Source organism: Hypanus sabinus, chromosome 5 (genome assembly GCF_030144855.1).
Source record: "Hypanus sabinus isolate sHypSab1 chromosome 5, sHypSab1.hap1, whole genome shotgun sequence".
Classification (NCBI taxonomy): Eukaryota; Metazoa; Chordata; class Chondrichthyes; order Myliobatiformes; family Dasyatidae; genus Hypanus; species Hypanus sabinus.
In genome coordinates this window covers 65,852,343-65,875,349 of record NC_082710.1, presented here as the reverse complement: position 1 = coordinate 65,875,349, position 23,007 = coordinate 65,852,343, and the positions used below count along the sequence as shown (strand labels likewise).

At 41.4% G+C, this 23,007-nt stretch overlaps 1 protein-coding gene across 2 annotated transcripts in view; it reads left to right on the top strand.

Moving 5' to 3' along the window:
- fbxo10 (F-box protein 10) overlaps nt 1–23,007 on the top strand; it is a 119,627-nt gene that overhangs the window by 34,241 nt on the left and 62,379 nt on the right. For both annotated transcript variants that reach the window (XM_059970063.1, XM_059970064.1), the window contains exon 3: nt 21,783–22,631. In XM_059970063.1, coding sequence (XP_059826046.1) covers nt 21,783–22,631 — 849 coding nt within the window. The remainder of the gene's footprint in view (nt 1–21,782; nt 22,632–23,007) is intronic.

The window sequence follows — 23,007 nt, the reverse complement described above, 5'->3', positions numbered from 1 at the left end:
CCCATTTCTTAATTTCCTGTTAATAATTCACCATTCTTGTTTTCTAGTTTCTTAAACTTTCCTTCACTGCCTTTTTATTTATATATCCCGAGAAACTCTAGTTTTTGTTTTAGTATTGCTCTTTATTGTTCCACCCTATTGAGCATCTTTATTCTTTTTGCTCTAGATGCTGTAAACCCCAGTCATCTAGCCTACCACTAGATCTACCCATTCTTTTCAATTTAGAGTCCTATAGGACTACAGCACAGAAACAGGCCCTTTGGCCTAACTAGTCTATGGTGACTTCTCCATTGTCCCATCTACCTGCACCAGGACCATATCTCACCAAACCCCTCTCATTCATTTACCTATCCAGACCTATCGTAAACATTACAATTGTACCCATATCTACCACTTCTACTGCACCTTCTCTTTAGTTTTCATGGTTTTCTCTTTAGAAAACCTCCCTCTTACCAAGCATCTCTTTGCCAGAAAACAGCCTGTCCCAATGTATCCCTGCCATTTCCTTTCTGATACCATTAAGTCAAGTCAAGTCACTTTTATTGTCATTTCGACCATAACTGCTGGTACAGTGCATAGTAAAAATGAGACAATGTTTTTCAGGACCATGGTGCTACATGACACAGTACAAAAAACTAGACTGAACTACGTAATTTAAAAAAAACAACACAGAGAAAGCTACACTAGACTACAGACCTACACAGGACTGCATAAAGTGCACAAAAAAAGTGCAGGAATTTACGATAAATAACAGGACAGTAGGGCAAAGTGTCAGTCCAGGCTTCGGGTATTGAGTCTGATAGTTTCTTCCCCCAAGCTGTTACATAATCTGGTCGTGAGAGCCCGAATGCTTTGGAGCCTTTTCCCAGACGGCAGGAGGGAGAAGAGATTGAGGGGTGCATGGGCTCCTTCATAATGCTGTTTCCTTTGCGGATGCAGCGTGTAGTGTAAATGTCCGTGATGGCTGGAAGAGAGACCCCGATGATCTTCTCAGCTGACCTCACTATCTGCTGCAGGGTCTTGTGATCCGAGATGTTGCAATTTCCTAACCAAGCAGTGATGCTCAGGATGCTCTCAATACAACCCCTGTAGAATGTGATGAGGATGGGGGGTGGGAGATGGACTTTCCTCAGCCTTTGCAAAAAGTAGAGGTGCTGCTGGGCTTTCTTTGCTATGGAGCTGGTGTTGAGGGATCAGGTGAGATTCTCCGTCAGGTGAACACCAAGAAATTTGGAGCTCTTAACTATCTCTACCAAGGAGCCATCAATTTTCAGCGGGGTGTGGTTGCTCCGTGCCCTCCTGAAGTCAGCAACCATCTCTTTGTTTTGTTCACATTAAGAGACAGGTTGTTGGCTCTGCACCAGTCTGTTAGCCGCTGCACTGCCTCTCTGTAAGCTGACTCGTCGTTCTTGCTGATGAGACCCACCACAGTCGTGTCATCGGCAAACTTGATGATATGGTTCGAGCTGTGTGTTGCAGCACAGTCGTGGGTCAGCAGAGTGAACAGCAGTGGACTGAGCACACAACCCTGGGGCACAACCCGTGCTCAATGTGATGGTGTTGGAGATGCTGCTCCCGATCCGGACTGACTGAGGTCTCCCAGTCAGGAAGTCTAGGATCCAGTTGCAGAGGGAGATGTTCAGGCCCAGTAGGCTCAGCTTTCCAATCAGTTAAAATTGGCCTACTCCAATTTAGAATCTCAATCCGAGAACCAGCCCTACCGGTCTGCATAATTACCTTGAAACTAATGGAATTATGATCACTAGATCCAAAGTGTTCCCCTACACACATTTCTGTCTCATTCCCTGAGGAGCTCCAATATTGTGCTCTCTCTAGTTGGGACCTCTACATATTGATTAAGGAAACTTTCCTGAACACATTTAACAAATTCTATCCCATCCAGTCCTAGTGTTTCTTACAATTATCTGCTATCTTTCTATAAATTTGTTTCACTAAATCTTACTGACTATTTGAATAGCATGGACAGCTTTGCTTTATTCCTCAGTTCCACTCATGTTGCCTCAGTAGATGAGCTCTCCAGTGTGTCCTCTCTGAGCACTGCTGTGACATTTTCCCTGATGAGTAATACCACCCCTCCTCTTTAATACTACACCCTCTATCATGTCTGAAACATCAGAACCCTGGAACGTTGAGCTGCCAGTCTGCAGCCAAGACTCACTAAAAACAAAAATATTCCATGTACTAATCTATGCTCAAAGTCCATCTGCCTTCACTACAAAACTCTTGCATTGAATGAGACACATGTCAGGAAATTAGTCCCACCATGCTTAGTAACCAGACGATTCCTATCTTTGTATGTAGGCGTTTCATCTACTTTGCCCACAGTCATTCCATTTGCAGTTGTGCCGCTTTGATTCCCACCGCAACTCTAGTTTAAACTCCCACCAAACAGCACTAGCAAACCTTCCCTTAATGATATTGGGTCCTCCTCCAGTTCAGTCCCATTTGTACAGGCCCCACCTGCCCTGGAAGAGAGTGCAATTATCTTCCTCCTGCACCATCTCCCTAGCAAATACTTCTGGCTGCTTACCCTCCCCCTTAAGAATGCTGTGGGCTCAATCTGAGCTTCTGACCCTGGCATCTGGAAGGCAATATCCAGGAGTCTCGTTCTCATTGACAGAATCTCCTGTCTGTTTCTGTAACCAGTGAATCCCCTATCGGTATCATACTCCTCTCCCCCCTCCCCCTGAGCTACAGAACCAGTCCCACTGCCAGAGACCTGGCCGCTGTGGCTTTCCCCTGGTAGTTTGTACCCTGCCACTCCCAACAGTATCCAAAGTGGTATACTTGTTACCTAGGGGATGGCCACAGGGGTACTCTACATCATCTGCTTATTCCATTAGGCCCTTCTGACGTTTACCCAGATTGCTGTGCATGATGCAACCTCTAACTCTTGTCTATCAACATCTCAGTCTCTCGAATGATCAGTTGGTCATCCAGCTCCCTAACCATGGTCTGCAAGCCGGATGCACTTCTTGCAGATTTCGTCATCGGGATCACAGGAGGATTCCCTGACTTCACACCACTGCCTTTCCCACTGTTAAAACTGTGCACCATTGAAGAATGAAAGAGAACTCACCAGAACCTCTCCTTTATCTCTGCAAGAATGATTTAACACAATTTGTCAGAATCAGGCTTATTGTCACTGACATATATTGTGCAATTTGTTGCTTTGTAGCAGCAGTACAGTGCAAGCATAACAAATTACTCCAGGTTGCAGTAATAGTGCAAAAGAAGAATAGTGAGGTAGTGTTCACGAGTTCATTGAATGCTCAGAAATCTGAGTGGAAGAAGCTGTTCCTAAATGCTGAGTGTGGGTCTTCAGGATCCTGTACCTCCATACTGATAGCATGTCCCGGATGGTGAAGGTTCTTAAAGTCCTTTCTGAGGCACTACCATTTGAAGTTGCACTTGATGATGGAGAAGTTGGTGCCTGTAATGGAGCTGGCTGAGCCTACAACATTTTAAAGCCTCTTAGATTCCTATGATTAGCATATCCATATCAGACAATGATTTAACCAGTCGGAATTATTGGTGAGATGAGTCTAACCTGCTGGGCAACACAAAACAAAGGCCTGTTTCCGTGCTGTATGACTCCATGACTAACTCTTTGTGACATACCAAATCTCAAATTCCTAATTAAATCTTGACTTACTTTGTTAACCGAAAGTTGTGCCTCTTTCTCATGGAATCCGTCTTTCTAATTAAGATAAAACCCTTTCTGAGCATTATAGACTAACTTTTGAATATCTGTGGCTGTTCATCTACTGACCCGTCTCTTAGTTTATTTTTCCAGTCCACCTTAGACAATTTCTCCTTCATAAAATTATAATTACCTTTATTTAACTTGCAGGCAGTGATTTTGGTCTTACCTCATTTGCCCTCAACCTGGAATTCTTTAAAATTGTGGTCACTATTTTCTACTAGGAGATTTTTAACCACATAATCTTATTAATCCTTCCTTATTACTCATGACCAAATCTAAAATAGCCTGTTCCCAAGTAGGTTCCATAACATACTATTCTAAGAAGCAATCCCTGACACACTGCATAAATTTGTTTTCTGTGATACCCCATGCCAGTTTCATTAATATGTGGATTAAAATCTTTCACAACATTTTTCTTCAAACATGCCTTGTGTATTTCCCATTATTCTTTGCACTGTGTTCTCCATAAGATATCATTTTAGTGGCCTATAGATTACCTCAACCCCTGTCTTCTTCCCCCACTATTCATGACTTCAACCCAACCAGCTGCACATTACTATCCTCTACCTCTGTTATCTCAACACTGCACTGCTCTGGTACATTACTTAATTATTAATGCTATCCACCTCTTTTTCCCTTCCACCCCCTTGTTCTTTTGGAATAATTTATAGCCTGGAATATTGAGCACCAAGTCCTGGTGACACTGCAACAATAATTTCTGTAATGGTTATTAGATTATGTTTGAATATTGCTATCTAATTGCAGATGCCACTGCATTCAAATGAAAGCCATAAAATGTTTCCTGTTTGTGTAGATTTTACTAACTCTGCATTTGCTCATGCTATTGCTTGTGAATTTACTTCTCAATATCCCATGCTGCTGCTCTCTCATTTCCACTAGATTTATTTAACATCTTATCCTTGAAGCCTCCTCCCCACAATTAGTTTACATCTTTGAGGATTGTTAAAGCCCTTCAAATGGTGGAAGGAGGTTGGGGAATTAAAAGCTCAGCCAATCATTGAAAAGGAATAAAGAGTTGACATTTCAGGGCAAGATCCTTCAACAGGACTGATGAAGGGTCTTGGCCCAGAACATTGATCCTTTATTCCTTTCCATGGATGCCGCCTGACCTGATTTCCTCCAGTGTTTTCTGTGTGGTATTCTAGATTTCCAGCATTGTATGTCTTTTTTGAGTCGATCACTACAATTTCTGACATCTTCTTGCAACTGCAAGTTTCAGAATTTGAGCATAACGCTAAATTGGGAGAATGTAGTCATCAGGTGTTAATGACATAGAAGAATATTTTAATAAATTTACTAAGTGGTATATGAACTGGGTGTAAGGTGGTTCATTTTCAGTGGAAGAATGAAGCTGCGTACAGTTTGGAACTAAGAAAGTGAAGCAGAGGAACAGGAAGCTCAGTCTTCAGATACACTACATCAATAATGTATTGCCAACAAAGGCAGTGAAGAAGGATTTTAAGGTGATTGATTTTTTAAAAGGTTGTGCTCATTTCCAGAAAGATAAGCTTGAAGAGAAGGGAAGGCAATTTAAAACTCTTCACAACCTTGATTAGACTGCACTTAAAAGATCTGTGGATGCCCTGCTTCTCCCTAGTTCCAAGACATAAATATTCTTTATAGAATAGTAGTGAAATTCCCAAGAGGAGAGAATTTTTTTTCTCTCTAAAAGAAAATCATGAGGATGTTGGGATGGCTGAGAGAAGAATGAAGTTGTGAAAGGTTTAATTGCGTCTTGTAGAAATACTTCCATTTGCTGTTGAGACCAGAATGAGGTGGCATAAATATAAGATCAGTTCAGTGAATTAATTACTGGAGAGCTTAACCTATTTATTATAGGCAATGATTAGAATTGAGAACACTGGGAATACTGCAGATGCTGGAAATCCAAAGCAATGCACACAAAATGATGGAGGAATTTGTGCGTGTTGCTTCAGAATTGAGTGTAGTTTTGATTAATACAGTCATTTGTATTTGACATAAAATTAGATTTTTCACTTGACAGGGCATGGTATAGAAAGATGCTTTGAGGATAAGATAAAATTGAACAAGGTAAGAGCCCATGATATTACTGAAAATATACTAGACAATAGACAATAGGTGCAGAAGTAGACCATTCGGCTCTTCAAGCTTGCACCACACTAGCATGGACAGAAGATTGGCTGGCTGACAGGAGGAAAAGAGTGGGAACAAAGGGGACCTTTTCTGGTTGGCTGTTGGTGACTGCTGGCAATGTTCCCTCTTATTCTTAGCAGTCAGTGTGCACAAAAATCTTACGTTGTGCGCACTGAATGCACACATGGCACAGTTTATGTAGGTTTACAAAATATTTGACATAAAACTGCACAGAATAATGACAAATTAGCACACATACTCGAATCACCAACACCGGCGCCCCCCAGGGGTGTGTCCTCTCTCCACTGCTGTTCTCCCTCTACACCAATGACTGCACCTCCTCCAACCCCTATGTGAAGCTTTTGAAGTTTGCAGACGACACCACCGTCATCGGACTCATCCAGAACAGTGATGAATCTGCATATCGACAGCAGGTGAACCAACTGGCGCTCTGGTGCAGTCGGAACAATCTGGAGCTGAACACGCTCAAGACAATGGAGTTGATAGTGGATTTCAGGAGACATCCCCCCATTATGTCCCCCCTCACAGTTCTCAGCAGCCCTGTGTCCACCGTGGAGAACTTCAGGTTCCTGGGAACCACCATCTTTCAGGATCTGAAGTGGGAGCAGAACATCAGCTCCATCCTGAAGAAGGCCCAGCAGCGGATGTATTTCCTGCGGCTCTTGAGGAAATATGGTCTGCCTCAGGAATTGCTGCTGCAGTTCTACACTGCAGTCATTGAGTCTGTCCTGTGCACCTCCATCACTGTGTGGTTTGGAGCCGCCACCAAGCAGGATAGAACCAGACTACAGCGCACAGTGAGGACTGCCGAGCGCATCATTGGAGCCTCTATTGTGGACCTGTACTCTTCCAGGTTGAAGAAGAGGGCGGGGAACATCATAAAGGACTCCTTCCATCCTGCGCACGGACTGTTTGAACTGCTTCTGTCTGGTAGGCGCTTCAGATCCCTCCAGACTAAGACTAATAGGCACTGGAGAAGTTTTTTCCCTACTGCAGTCACTTTGCTGAACAGTTAACTGCTGGTTAACTGTCAGCTAACTATTACTTGGATTGCACTACCTGTATGTATAATCTTTATTTTCATTTATACTTATCATTATTATTGTTATGAGCAGAGAGACAACATCTGCCGGAAGTAAATTCCTTGTATGTGCACAGGTACTTGGCGATTAAAGTCTGATTCTGATTCTGATATTTAAGTCACTTAGTTATTTTTTCTCTCTCCTGTCTTTGGCATTTACCCATTCTTTGTAAACTCTATCTGGACTAATAGAACTTCCATCCAATTGATAGCTTTTGATTCTCATTAACATATCCAAATGACATTCACCTAAACGGTTTCTCAGCTTGTTTTTGAGTTGATTCATTAGGCTAAAACCTCGCTCACAGTCCGCACTAGATGCAAGAAAGGTTCCCCCAATGTCCATCAACTGCAAGGTCACAAAATTGTTCATTTTGAAGTACAAATGCCACCATTTGAGCAAAGTTTGAAATAAGTTTGGATTTAATTTTTTCTTGCACGGAAAATTTGAACTCATTAAACTGGCTAACTATTACAGTATTTTCAGCTAGAAAGTGATGATATTTTAGACTTAAGGCTCAGGTGGCTTTCAATGTGTGCTGCGTCTGCGAGGCTGGTTTCAACGGAGCTTCCATTGTGTGCTGCGTCTGCGAGGCTGAGTCAGGTGGTGCCTTGGAAGTCCATAGCAGGGGGTACTCCCTTCTGCTGCCGGCGTGGGATGGCGAGTCTGTCGGGACCCTGGGGACTTGTGGAAACTGTGGTGATTTCTTTTGAACTTGCAGTCCTTTAACATCTTGGACTATTTTTACTGTGCCCATAGTCTGTTTTTTTTTATCAATTATGCTATTGTTTGCACTGTTGTAACTATATGTTGGAATTATGTGGTTTTGTGCAGATCTTGTAGCTTTAGTTTTTGGTCTTGTTTTTGTCTGGTGGATTTGGAGCTCCTTTCCGGAGAACACGCTAGATGGTAGTGCGATATTAATAAGCAGCAGTCTCTCCAGACCCTGGATTGGGGATTGCCAAATGTTATGTGGATTTTCTAGTGTTGTCTGTTTTATCATATGCTTTTGTGATATCATTCTGGGGGAACGTCATCTCATTTTTTAACTGCATTGCATTTGTGGTTTCTAAATGACAATAATCTGAATCTGAACTTGTTCATCGCCAAATGTGAAGTCACAATCTGCAATTGCAGAGAAGTCAAAAGCTGACCATTCTTGCACCTCATCTTCAGGAAGTCAACAGCGAACTAGTATCTACTATGATGTTTTCTTCACATTATTGGCTTAGCAAAATTTTAACTTTGTCACTCCACGAAACATTGTCTCCCAGATACTGCTTTCTTGTTAACTTTGCCTCATTCAAAATGAAGTGAATCAGTCGGTGTGAGGCCACTCTTTTGCAGAATCTTGCACAGTGCAGCCAGTTCATCAAAGACATCATTTAAAACCTGTAAAGCTACTTTGTAGGTCCTGTCTGGACACACCCCTCTGCTGACTGCTCCTGTGGCTCTTCCCGCAGACCCCTGTATGAAGGTGATTGGAGGCACTGCTCCTCCCTCAGTCTCCGAGATGCCATGCTCCCTTTTGCTGCTAATAAAAGCCTGTCGTTCACCTCCTGTCTCCGAGAGTTATTGATGGTGCATCAATTTTATTGGCAGCAATTTTAAAACATGGAGAGCATTTTACGACCCGACAGATTGGATCTCGACCCTCAATCCCAGGAAGCCGGCGATGCTTTCGAACTCTGGCTAGCATGCTTCGAATCGTACCTGGATGAGATTCATGTGACCGACCCTGCCACGATGCACAGGGTTCTCCTCTTCAGGGTCAGTCCACGGATCTACTCCATGATCAGGGACTAGCCGAGCTACCAGGGTGCGATGGATGCCCTCAAAACACATTACTGACGGCCAGTGAACACCGTCTACACAAGACAACACTTAGTGACACGGCGGCAGCATGCCGGAGAGTCGAGCGCTGAGTTTGTCCGGGCCCTACAGTCACTCGTGCGGGCCTGCGACTGCAGGGGACTGACGGCGGAACAGCATGTGGAGCTCCTAGTAAGAGACACCTACGTTACAGGGATCAGGTCAGTGTACGGGCGCCAGCGGCTGCTGGAACACGCCAGTCTTACCTTACATTCGGTGATCGAGCTGGCCGACATGCTGGAGGCTGCTCTGGACAATGCTGATGCTGTCCAGGCACGAGATCTTCCGCCGGTCCCATAGATGCTGCAGACCCCGCAACCTGCGGGCGAATCGACCTCGGCTGCTGCCAGTCACGAGTCTGTGAAGTCCCCGCAACCCACCGGCGAGTCGACCATGGCTGCTGCCAGTCACAAGTCTGAGCAGTGTTACTTCTGCGGACTCGAAAAACACCCCCCGAAAACGCTACCTGGCCTGAGAAGCTACCTGCTCCAGCTGCAGAAAGAAGAGCCACTTCGCCAAGGCCTGTAAGTCTAAACCGCCAGCGGGGTCGAGCAGCGCCGTGTGCGAGGCATAGGGGTGGCCATCTTGCCTGCCCGCCACGTGAAAGGCATGGGGGTGGCCATCTTTGTCGGCGCCACCTCGCCCCACCTCCGACCCACGGGTGCTTACCGGGCACCAAGACAGGACAGTGATTCAGCTCTGGCCTCCGTAACCCTCAACCAAAGCGCTCCACACCAGCTCGCAAGGTCAATGATGGACATCCTGGTAGAGGGGCACAGGACTAGCAGCCTATTTGACACGGGCAGCACTGAGAGTTTTATTCACCCAGACACGATGCAACGCTGTGGACTCGTGACACAGTCGGTAAGCCAGAGGGTCACCATGGCTTCTGGATCGCATTCCACAGACATCCAGAGGGCTTGTGTAGCGACATTGGTGGTGCAGGGCACAGAATATCGGGACTTTGCGCTACTGGTCATGCCTCAACTGTGCGCACCTGTGCTATTGGGGCTCGACTTCCAGAGCCACCTGAAAAGTGTGACAATGGAGTATGACGGGCCCCACCTACCAATCACTGTCAGAAATCCTCAGTTCAGTGGGACTTCGTCATATACCCCACTACTGACCACACACACACACACACACACACACACACACACACACACACACACACACACACACACACACACACACCCCGACCCGCGCATCCCACCCAACACCAGGCCAACAGCCGCGCTACTGACACCACTTGCAGCCTCTCCACCCTCAAGATCCCTCCCCCACCGCTGTTCGCCAACCTGACCCCTGACTGTAAACCTGTGGCAACTAAAAGCAGGAGGTACAGCGTGGGGGACAGGGCCTTTATTCATTTGGAGGTGCAGCGGCTGCTCAGGGAGAGGATCATTGAGCCAAGCTCAAGTCCTTGGAGGGCCCAGGTGGTCATTGTTTGGACCGGGCAAAGAAATAGGATGGTCGTGGACTATAGCCAGACCATCAATAGGTTCACGCAGCTTGACGCGTACCCCCTACCCTGCATCGCGGATATGGTCAACCAGATAGCTCAGTACAATGTGTACTCGACCATGGACCTGAAATCCGCTTACCATCAGCTCCCCATCTGCCCGGAGGACTGTCCCTACACCGCCTTCAAGGCAGGCGGCAGGCTGTATCACTTCCTGCGCGTCCCCTTCGGTGACAGGAGTGGTACCTCTGTCTTCCAGAGGGAAATGGACGTTCCCATATCTGGATAACATCACCATCTGTGGTCACGACTGGCAGGATCATGACACCAACCTCCAACGATTTTTCCAAGCGGCCAAAGCTCTTAAACTTACCTATAACAGGGACAAGTGTATGTTTGGAACCACCCGATTTGCTATCTTTGGGTATGTCGTGGAGAATGGGGTCATTGGCCCTGTTGGAATTCCCTCTTCCCACCACCCTCAGAGCCCTCAAATGGTGCCTGGGCTTCTTTTCCTATTACGCCCAATGGGTCCCTCACTACGCAGACAAGGCCTGCCCCCGATTGTCCACCGCATTTCCCCTCTCACCTGAGGCCCATGCGGCCTTCAGCCGCATTAAAGGGGACATTGCTAAAGCAAAGATGCATGCGGTGGACGAGACCATTCCCTTCCTAATAGAGAGTGATGCCTCTGACTTTGCGCTGGCTGCTACCCTCAATCAGGCAGGAAGGCCGATAGCATTCTTCTCTCGCACCCTTCAAGGCCCTGAAATTCGGCACTACGCAGTGGAGAAAGAAACCCAGGCCATAGTGGAAGCTATTAGGCACTGGTGGCACTATCTTGCTGGCAAAAGGTTCACCTTGCTGACCGACCAGTGCTCAGTTGCGTTCATGTTTAGCAACCAACAGCGGGGCAAAATCAAAAATGATAAAATTTTGAGGTAGAGAATAGAACTCTCCACCTACAACTATGACATCCTGTACCAGCCTGGAAGGCTCAATGAGCCCCCTGATGCCCTATCCCGGGGAGCATGTGCCAGTGCGCAGCTCGACTGGCTATATGCCCTCCATGCAGATCTTTGCAACCCGGGGGTCACCCGACTTTACCATTTCGTGAAAGCCCGGAGCCTGCCTTACTCCCTTGAGGAAATCAGGATGATGACCAGGGACTATCAAGTCTGCGCTGAGTGCAAACCACACTTCTACCGTCCTGAAAAGGCACAACTTATCAAGGCCACCCGCCCCTTTGAGCGACTGAGTGTCGACTTTAAGGGCCCCCTTCCCTCCACCGACCGCAATGTGTACTTTCTCAACATAATCGACGAGTACTCGCGGTTCCCCTTTGCCATCCCCTGCCTCGATACTACTGCCACGTCCGTCATAAAAGCCCTGCGCCAGCTCTTCACTCTGTTCGGATATCCCTGCTATATCCACAGTGATAGAGACTCCTCGTTTATGAGTGATGAGCTGCGCCAGTACCTGCTGGCTAGGGGCATTGCTACTAGTAGGACCACAAGCTATAATCCCTGGGGGAATAGACAGGTGGAGAGGGAGAATGCCACTGTGTGGAAGGCCACACTCTTAGCCCTTATGTCAAAGGTATTGCCGGTCTCTTGCAGGCAGGAGGTCCTCCCCGAGGCACTCCACTCTATCCGCTCCCTGTTATGCAGGTCCACCAATGCCACCCCTCATGAGCGACTCTTTTCTTTTCCCAGGAAGTCTGCCACTGGGACCACCCTGCTGCAGGGCCAGTGCTGCTCCAGAAAGATGCGAGGAGCAATAAATACTCCCCGATGGTCGTGAGGGTTCACCTACTTCATGCGAACCCCCAGTATGCCTACATGGTTTTACCTGATGGGCGGGAGGTCACGGTCTCCGTCCGTGACCCCTACCCTGGACACTCCACGGTGACTATGAACCCCGTACCCACCGATGTATATACCCACGAGACACCGCGCACACCAAGCCCGACACAGACTCCTCACGACACTCCCATACCAGGCGCCACGCACACACATGAAGGATTACTGACGCCTAACGGGCTGCCACCTTAAGTCAGGCCGGAGCCAGCACAACCACCATCACTGGTGCAATCATCACCAGCACTGGTGCTACGTAAATCGCAGTGACAGACTCGGCCGCCTGATAGACTTAACCTGTAAGTATACTTGTAAGAAACTTCACCCCGTGGGAACGCTCTTTTAAAACAAGGGGGGGGTGAATGTGGTAAACTATGTATACCTGTCTGGACACGCCCCTTTGCTGACTGCTCCTGTGGCTCCTCCCACAGACCCCTGTATAAAGGCGATTGGAGGCACTGCTCCTCCCTCAGTCTCCGAGATGCTGTGCTCCCTTTTGCTGTTAATAAAAGCCTATAGTTCACCTCCTGTCTCCGAGAGTTATTGATAGTGCATCATAGGTGATGTTTATCAATTTCTTGTGACAATATTTAGCCACAGGGTCATTTGACTGATCTTCTTCAAAGTATGTGATCAGCGCCTCAAAATTTTTTATTATTGCCTGTTTCTGAATCATACATAAATATGCCTCATAGCTGAGTGTTCATGACTTCATGAGCTTTCGGTGTAGCAGTTTCTACTATTTTGTTAAGCCATTCAACTTTAAACAAATTTGCAGTTCTTTTGTGCTTCACCCCCTTCGCTTCTTTTGAATTCGACATAGTGAATCAATATTTTTTTTAATAAAAACTTTGTAAGCTAGCTACAGGATTTGAAATCTTTGTAAACTTTACGATATGAACACTGTCCACCAAAGATGGCTGCCGCCGGGATGCAGCTGTGCAGACTGGAACAGGAAAGGTGAGGTGACGTAAATCAGTGACGAGCATTGTGGTATTTGAAAAACCGACTAACTAGTTAACAGAAACATCTAGCTAAAAGATTATTTTCAATAAGTATAATTATTAATTACTGCACTATTTTAGGTAACTAACCTTTTGTGCGCATATCAATTTTCTTTGTGTGCTGGTTGGAAAATGTGTGCGCGTGCACACAGCTTAGAGGGAACATAGACTGCTGGTTGTTTTGCAGAGGCTGGTATTGGGATCGCTTCTTTTCACACTGGCAGTGATTTGGAGACTGGAATTGATGGGCTTGTGGCTGCATTTGGAGATAATACAAAGGTAGGTGAAGGGGGAGGTAGTGTTGAGGAAGCATGGGTCTGCAGGAGGACTTAGACACATTAGGAGAATGGGCAAGGAAGTGGCAGGTGGGATACAGTGTAAGCAAGCATATGGTCAAGCACTTTAGTATGAGGAGTAAAGGCGTAGACTATTTTCTAACCAGGGAGAACGCTCTGAAATTGGAAGTGCAAAAGAACTTGGGAGTTCTGTGCTGGTTCCCTGGAGGATAACTTGCAGGTTGAATGGGTGGTAAGAAAGGCAAATGAAATATGAGTACATTTCCAGAGGACTCGAATATAAAAGCAAAGATGTAATGCTGAGGCTTGTAGTGGTCAGACTGCAGATGCAGTATTGTGAGCACTTCTGGGCTCCTTATTGGCCTTTCAGTAGGTCCAGAGTAGTTTCATGAGAATATCTTAGGAATGAAAAGGTTAACATATGAGTAGTGTTTGATGGCTCTGGGCCTGTACTCACTGGAATTTAGAAGGGAACTGGAAGGTGAGGGGGAATCTCATTAAATCTTTCTAATAATTGAAATTTCCAGATAGAGAAGACCTGGAGAGGATGTTTCCTGTAGAGGGGAAGTCTAGGACCAGATGGCATAGTCTGGGAATACAAGAACAACTTCAGAATAGAGATGAGGAGGGATTTGTTTAGCCAGAGACTGGTGAATCTGTGGAGTTCATTGTCACAGGCAGCTGTGGAGATCAAGTCATTGGGTATACTTAAAGCAGAGGTTGATGGGTTCTTGATTAGTGAGGGTGTCAGAAGTTACAAGGAGAAGGCAGGGGAATGGGATTGAGAAGTATAATAAATCAACCAAGATCTGACTCAGTGACCCAACAGGTCTAATTCGGCACCTATGTCTTTGTGTCGTTATTGGGTTAAATGAAGAAGGATAGGAGGAACCTAAATACAGCACATATACATAATGGACCAAAAAGAATAAATCTGTGCTGTAATTCATTTTATAAATTATCTTACAAAATGCGTGGTGCTTCAGATAATTATTCAAGGTTAAACACTGGTTATTATTGCAAAAGGCAAAGGTTCAATACTGGGCATCACTAGGTGAATAGTACACATCTCTCTGTCCCTGTTTCTGTGCTATTTAAGAGGACGGAACCTGTCCTTTCTCTGTTTCCCCTATCCTACCCTTATGCATAAAGGGAAAGGTCAAATGGCATTAACAGCGTTGGTGTGGTTACTGAGGTGCCCCGTTCTGTTCCTGAGAACTGTCCATAAATTGAATTTTCTATAAGACAGAAAGTGATTTTTCCTGAAGTCAAGATATATGTAGATATTACAATCTGATATATAGACTTAAGTACAACAATATCCCTCAAAGTTTCAAATTGAATTATTATCAAAGAATGTATAAATTATACAATCTTGAGATTTATTTGTTTCAAGGCAGTCACAAAGCTAGGAACACGCAAAACCCCTCCAAAAAATAAGACCAACCCCCAGTGCCCACAGACAAAAGAAAAAACCAAACAAAATGAATCAATCAATACAAGTGAGCAATCTTGGCAGAAAATTTAGTTTGACCTATAATATAAACAATTATTAATTGATTAATGGAATTTCCATTTTAAATGTCTTTCATAATTGAGTTAGACTTTTAACTTCTGAATTCCATTTTTTTTGGTAATTTATTTTTTTATTCAAGTTCATCATCAAACAAACATTTCCATAAGATTTCAGACATTGCACATACATTTCATATAATCATATATATCACAAATCTCCACCAAGTATTTATCTGAGGTATACACTTATAGAAAAGAGTGGAAAGAAAAAGCAAGCAAAAGGAAAGAACTATGTACAAGTAGGGAGTGATCTTTTTTTTACAACATGTTGATTTGTGAGAATAAAATCAGGCCTATGAGGCATTATGTAGTTAAACCATTTTTCCCAGTATGAATCAAATTGTTCCAGCTTATGATTAACAGATGCTGTTATCTTCTCCATTTTGTAAACGTCCATTGTAATCATCCAGGTCATTTATAAAATTCATTAAAAGGGGTCCCAGAACAGATCCTTAAGGCACACCGTTAGTCACTGACCTTCATGCAGAATATGACCCGTCTATAACCACTCATTCCCTTCTGTGGGCAAGCCAATTCTGGATCCACAAAGCAAGGTCCCCTTGGGTCCCATGTGTCCCTAATTTCTCAATAAGCCTTGTATGGGATACCTTATCAAATGCCTTGCTAAAATCCATATACACTACATCTACTACTCTACTTTCAATGTGTTTAGTCACATCCTCAAAAAATTCAATCAGGCTCCTCAGGCACGACCTGCCTTTGACAAAGCCATGCTGACTATTCCTGATCATATTATGCCTCTCCAAATGTTCATAAATCCTGCCTGTCAGGATCTTCTCCGTCAACTTACCAACCTCTGATAATTTTTTGGGCTATCTCTACTCCCTTTCTCAAATACATTTTGTAAAATTGCCGTTATCTTCAGCACGTTCACTCTGCTCTTTTACGTGGGGAAACTGGCTCAATTCCTCATTTTCTAACTGAGAGGTGAACAGTTTTGACTTCATTTTGAATGTATTAATATCATTTACTAAGCTAGGAAACTATCAAATTTAGATCATTGAGATGGCTGGTAACATCAACTAAAAATGCTAAATCAAATAACCAATTGTTATCACGTAAAAGGGCTCTTTCCTCAGGCAGCTCATTTTTCTCTTCTAGAAAATTATGACAGTGTTTTTCAGTTTCTAAATCTACTCAGAATTGTCCTCTAGAAAGCCAGCGCACCTCACAATGGACGAGATCGCCATATCCCAAATCTAACATTTCACAATATTCTCTGAATTCTCGTCTGTTTAATCCTCTTGCTCTAATTTTATTCACACATTTCATAACCAGTAACATAACATGCTGCAAATTTAAAGTTTTTTCCACGCAGTGACTCTTGGTGTATAATGCAGTGATATTTTAGTAGAGGACAACCTAAAAAGTTTTCAAGCAAAGTTGTAGTCCCAGTGGCTTTAACTATCATTGATGGTGCTCCATCAGTACAAACACCATAGAGTTTACTAGAATCTAGTTGTAGTTTTTCTAGGCATGATTTTACTTTGTCAAATATGTCTGATCCTCTTGTTTTTCCATGAAGCGACTCAAGACTGATAAATTCTTCAAAGACACTAAAATTATCATCAATTCCTCTTATAAAAATGCTTAACTGGGCTACCTCACATATGTCAGCAGATTCGTCCAAAGCTAAAGAAAAGAAAGTACAAGCATGGACAAGGTCTTTCAGTTGCTCAGATACATCATGACAGAGTTCTTCTGTACGTCTCGTAACTGTTTGCCTTGACAGAACACTTCCGTCTACTTTCCTTTCAATATTTTTATCACCAAGACATCTTGCGAATATTTGGAGATAAGGCTTAACAATTTCTTCTCCATCAGAGAAAGACTTCCGTTTTTTTTGGCCAATGCTCAAGCAATTTCATAGGATGCTTCTGTCATCGCCAAGCTTTCATAACTTCTTTTAACAAATATAATTTGTCTTTTGATTCTTCCTTTTTCTTAATCACATTCTCTTTCTGTAACTCAGACCCAAGCACTAGCTTCAATTTTCCTTCTATTTCAGTCTGGAGTTGTGTTTTATAGTGTCTGTTAAGATCATGTCTTCTATTATGTGTGAAAGTGTTTTCACAAACAATGCACAACAGTTTCCCACTGTTCATTGAATTCACACTTACTATCACTTTCTGCTTTTCTTTTGTACTGTGATGGGTAACTGAATGTAAAAACAAGGCTTAATTTTCAATTAAGTACAAAACTGCAAGTGTTCACAAAGGATGAACAAAGCACAATTCCGTAGCGCGCGAGTGTCAATTCTAAACTGACTGGCAAAAACCTGCGACACACTGTTGGTGCAGACATCCGGTACCTCAGGATCAAGCAAGTATCAAACATATATTTTTTGAACATTGAATTTTCAAATAGACAGAAAGAAAAAAAATTATCAACCCTTCCCCCCTAACATGTCCCTGTAGAAAAAAAAAAGAGAAGAAAAAAGAAAGAAAGAAAGAATGCCTGGATATCGGAAGATCCCCACATGCTCCATGGAGTTCATAATAGCTTTAATATGTATATTTATTTCTTTCTCCAGATGACAATAATTTTATCTTCGGAGCACCTATATATTTAATCCTATCTTTTGTAAATAAGGGCGCCAAATTTTCAGAAATATTTCATATTTATCTCTTAAATTATAAGTAATTTTTTTCAAGTGGAATGCAGCTAAAAATTTCATTCTTCCAACAATCTATAATTAAGTATGAATCCCATTTCCAAGTAACTGCAGTAGCCTTTTTGGCTACTGCCAGTGCAATTTTTATGAATTCTTTCTGATATTTATTCAATTTGGATTTCAATTTTATCTCTTCAATATCGCCTAGTAAAAATAATGTTGGATTATGTGGAAGTTGTATTCCAATAATTTGTTCCAGTAAAACTCTTAAAATTGTCCAAAAAGGTTTAATTTTATAAAAGACCAAGTAGAGTGTAAAAAAGTACCAATTTCTTGATTACATCGGAAGCATTGATCAGGTAAATTTGGGTTTAATTAATTTATTTTTTGTGGTGTAATATATAATTGATGTAAAAAATTATATTGCACTAGTCTTAGCTGGACATTTGTTGTATTTCTCATACTGTCAAGACATAGTCTTGACCAATTTGTTTCTTCAATTTTAGTATTCAAATCAGTTTCCCATTTTTATCTTGACTTATGAATTCCTTGTTTAATTGCCTGCTTTAGAATCAAACTATACGTACAAGAAATAAAGTTTTGAATTTTTCCTTTTTGAATTAAAATTTCTATTTCATTAGTTTTTGGCAATAATGTTGTTTGACCCAATTTATCTCTTAAATAAACCCTTAATTGGAAATAACAAAAAAGAGTGTTGTTTGATATTTTATATTTATTCTTTAATTGATCAAATGGCATTAATATACCTCCTTCAAAACAATTTCCTATATATCTAATCCCTTTTTGAAACCAGTTGTATAAAAGTTGGTTATCCATTGTAAAAGAAATAAGTTTATTTTGAATTAAAGGTCTCTTTGCTAATAAAGATTTCTTTATCTCATCATCAACATTTATCTTATTCCATAAATCAATCAAATGTTTTAATATAGGAGATTCTTTTCCCATATCCATTTAGATTCCCACTTATATATAAAATCTTCTGGTATATTTTCTCCTATTTTATCTAATTCTATTCTAATCCATTCCGGTTTATCTTCATCAAAAAAAGATGCAATAAATCTAAGTTGATTTGCTTTATAATAATTTTTAAAGTTTGGAAGTTGTAACCCTCCTAGATCAAATTTCCATGTCAATTTTTCCAACGATATTCTTGACATCTTACTTTTCCAAAGGAACTTCCTCACACATTTATTTAACTCTTGAAAAAACTTCTGCGGTAATTGTATTGGTAGTGTTTGGAATAAATATTGTAATCTAGGGAATACATTCATTTTTACAGCATTTACTCTGCCTACTAATGTTATTGGTAACACCATCCATTTATCAAGATCTTGAATTTTTTTCAATAATGGTAAATAATTTAATTTATATAAATTCTTTATATCATTATCAACTCTTATACCTAAATATTTTATACCATTTATCGGCCATCTAAATTGAGTTATTAATTGACATTGACTATAATCTCCTTTAGTAAGGGGTAGAATTTCACTTTTTGTAGCCTGATATTTTCCCATATTCTTCCAATCTAGAAGATAATTTACGCAACGTATACAATGGGTTTGTTAAATAAAGCAAAACATCATCAGCAAATAAATTAATCTTATATTCCTCCTGGTTAACTCTGAAACCCATAATATCTGGGTTTGCTCTAATTAATTCAGCTAATGGTTCTATCGCCAACACAGATAAAGCAGATGATAATGGACAACCTTGTCTAGTTGACCTTGTTAATTGAAATGATGTTGAAATTTGACCATTTGTCATTACTTTAGCTTTGGGATTAGTATTTAAGGTTTTAATCCATTTTATAAAAGATTTTCCTAACCCATACTTTTCCAATACCTTAAATAAAAATCCCATTCCAATCTATCAAATGCTTTTTCTGTATCTAAAGCAACTGCCACACTCATTTCCTCCCTCTTTTGTGCCAGATGAATTATACTAAGTAACCGAGTTACATTATTTGCCGATTGTCTATTTTTGATAAATCCTGTTTGATCCATATGTATTAAATTTTGGTAAGTGTTTAGATAATCTATTAGATAACATTTTTGCTATTATTTTATAGTCGGTGTTCAACAAAGAAATAGGTCTATATGATGCTGGCTTTAAAAGATCTGTATATCTTTTTTCGGCAATACTATTAAAATAGCTGTCAAAAAAGATTCTGGAAGTTTATGCGTTCTTTCCGCTTGGTGTATTAACTCCATAAAAGGAGGAATTAGTAAATCTTTAAACTTTTTGTAAAATTCAGGTGGAAAACCATCTTCTCCTAGGGATTTATTACTCTGAAGTGATCCTAGAGCTTCTTCAACCTCTTTTAATGTAAAAGGCATATCTAATCCCTTCTGTTCTTCCAAATTCAATTTTGGAAGAGTTATTTGTGATAAAAAAAAACTTTCTATCTCAACATTATCATTTTGTGATACTGATTGATACAGTTCAGAATAAAAATTCTTAAAAATTTCTTTAATTTCTAAAGGTTTATAAGTAATTTTATTTACACTTGTTCTAAATTCATTTATTGTTTTGGAAGTCTGGTCTGTTTTTAACTGCCAAGCAAGAATCTTGTGTGATCTTTCACCTAGTTCGTAATATCTCTGTTTAGTTCTCATAATTGCTTTTTCTGTTCGGTATGTCTGAAGTGTATTATATTGTAACTTCTTGTTAACAAGTTGTCTTCTTTTTTCTTCTGTCATATATCTTTGAGATTCTTTTTCTAATTTTGTAATCCTTCTCCGATTGATCTGTTTCTACCATATATTCCTTCTTAATTTTAGAAGTATAACTTCTTATCTGACCTCTCAAATATGCCTTCATTGCTTCCCATACTATAAATTTATCATCAACTGAATGTAAATTTGTATCTAAAAAAAAACTGAATCTGCTTTTTCATGAAATCACAAAAATCTTGACGTTTTAATAATATTGAATTAAATCTCCATCTGTAAATCGATTCCTCTTTATCCATCATCCGACAATATTCTTGCTTTATATTCCATATTTTTCACTCTGTCTTGAATATTTGTTGATAATAGAAAAAAATCTATCCTTGAATAAGTTTTGTCTATTTGAATAAAATGAATAATTTCTTTCTTTTGGATTAATTTTTCTCCATATATCAATCAAATTTAAATCTTTCATCAATGATAGTTAATTTTGCTACTTTTGATTTTGTAACAACATTTGTTGATCTATCTAAAACTGGGTCTAAACAAAAATTAAAATCTCCACCTATTAATATTTTGTCATATGCATCAGTCATGTATTGAATCAAACATGTATTGAACAATTATGGGATGACTGCAGAACAAAAATCCTTCTTTCCTAGTTTCACTCATTGAACATCTTTTAAAATTGAAAACAGATTAATGTGAAAGAAGATAACATTCGCCAAAAGATGTGCATGAAATAACAAAATCGCTAAAAATAATTGCTAAGTTTTAGATTTATTCTCAGTAAAACCCATTTCTAGCTCTAAGCTACTTGGATTCCTGTTATAGATTTTTTTTCTACAAATCGGGTTTTGGTTAATATTTTTTGCATGAGTAGGCTTACTTTTTTATTATTATCACTGGGTGCAATGTGCCACTTCTAATCATCCAACGCGCCACTTTTGGCGCATGCGTCATAGCTTGGCCATCCCTGCAATAGGGTCTTTTAAGAGACTCTGATAGGTACATGGAGCTTAGAAAAATAGAGGGCCATGGGTAACACTAGGTAATTTCTAAAGTAAGTACATGTTCGGCACAGCATTGTGGGCTAAAGGGCTTGTATTGTGCTGTAGGTTTTCTATGTTTCTAAACATTGTCCTCTGTGGGTGTGAGCCTCGAAAGTGTCCAAAGATGCCAGTTTGTTCAGAAAACAAGTGGGTTCCCCTTTGGGAAGGGCAGTCTGCCACTCCAATAAATTATGGATCAGCATGGCTTCAGCAGCATTTAATTCCAACCAGCCAAAAATGGGCAAGAATTGTTACTTCGTGTCACCTCATTCTGAGAACAGAAAAAAATTTGAGAAGAGCAATCTTAGTAATTTAATGTGAAATAACTGATATGCACAAACTGACTGTCATTTTTTTTTAATCAACAGACATTTTCCGGCCACGTCCAACTTGATAACTGCAATGTAGAGAACGGGCAGTTACATATCCATGCACCCGGGACCTGCCAGGTGAAGTTTTGTACTTTTAGCCAGTCCAGCATCAACTTCCACAACGTAGCCCTTAGCATAATTGAAAACTCAGAATTCATTGGGAGTGAGAGTACATCGGTGAGTGTGGCAGGCCCTGGTGCAACTGACAGAAATTGGGCCTGCAAGCACTTGGCAGTTGCTGCCAAATCCAAATCTGTTTTGAATTCACCAGGCCAAGCTCAATCAACTACTTGTAACTCCAGAAATCACTGTCAGAATTCACCAAGCAACTTGGAAACTTTTCAATTGAATGAGAATGGTTTACAGCAGAACTCCACTCAAAATTTCCAGATGTCCTACACAAAAGATGGTCATTACAACAGGGAAAGATGTATTCTGAAAGGAAATCATTGTGATGGGGAGGTGGTGACCATGGACACTGATTACAGTGACAATGAAATGAGCACAAGCAGCGAGAATGAAGATGAGGAGCAATCTGTGTATAAACTTTCTTACCAGTCCCATGGCCTGAGTCGCTTGTTGTCAAGAACTAATCCACCCAGACTTCAGAAGAAGGGGACAGATCTTCTGCAGATGGATTTAGAGTTGAAAACTCTGCAGAAAGAGTTGCAGAAGGATAAAGAGGCTCAGATTCTTGCCAGCACCCTGCAGGGCTGTTTAATCCGGAAGTGCCTTTTTCGGGATGGAAAAGGTGGAGTGTTTATTTGCAGTCAAGGGCAAGCTAGACTGGAATGCAACATCTTCAGAAACCTCAGCTATGCTGTGCGGGGCATCCAAAATGCCAAGGTATAACTGAGAGTAAAGATTTTAAGAGCAGCTGGATGAGGTTGTAAGTTTTTTTATCTTGATTCTCCAGCTCTTAAATCAATATTATTAATGTTTTACAATTTAACAGTCTGCCTCTAGTTTTTTATCTCAAGTTGTTCGATAGGTTTTGCTCCTTTTACTTAGGAAGATAAAGGACACCCAGCTTCTAAACCTATACTGGGAAGAGATAGAATGTACCTATTTTTGTCTACAGGTCAGGAAATGATTCAGGTGCAACGTTTTACATTAGTGCTGGAACATCAATGGGATGGGTAAGATTCATTGTGTTACTCTGGAGATCCAAGAAAAGAACTTAATTTGATATTTGCATGGGGCCATCATCAATATTTGCTAT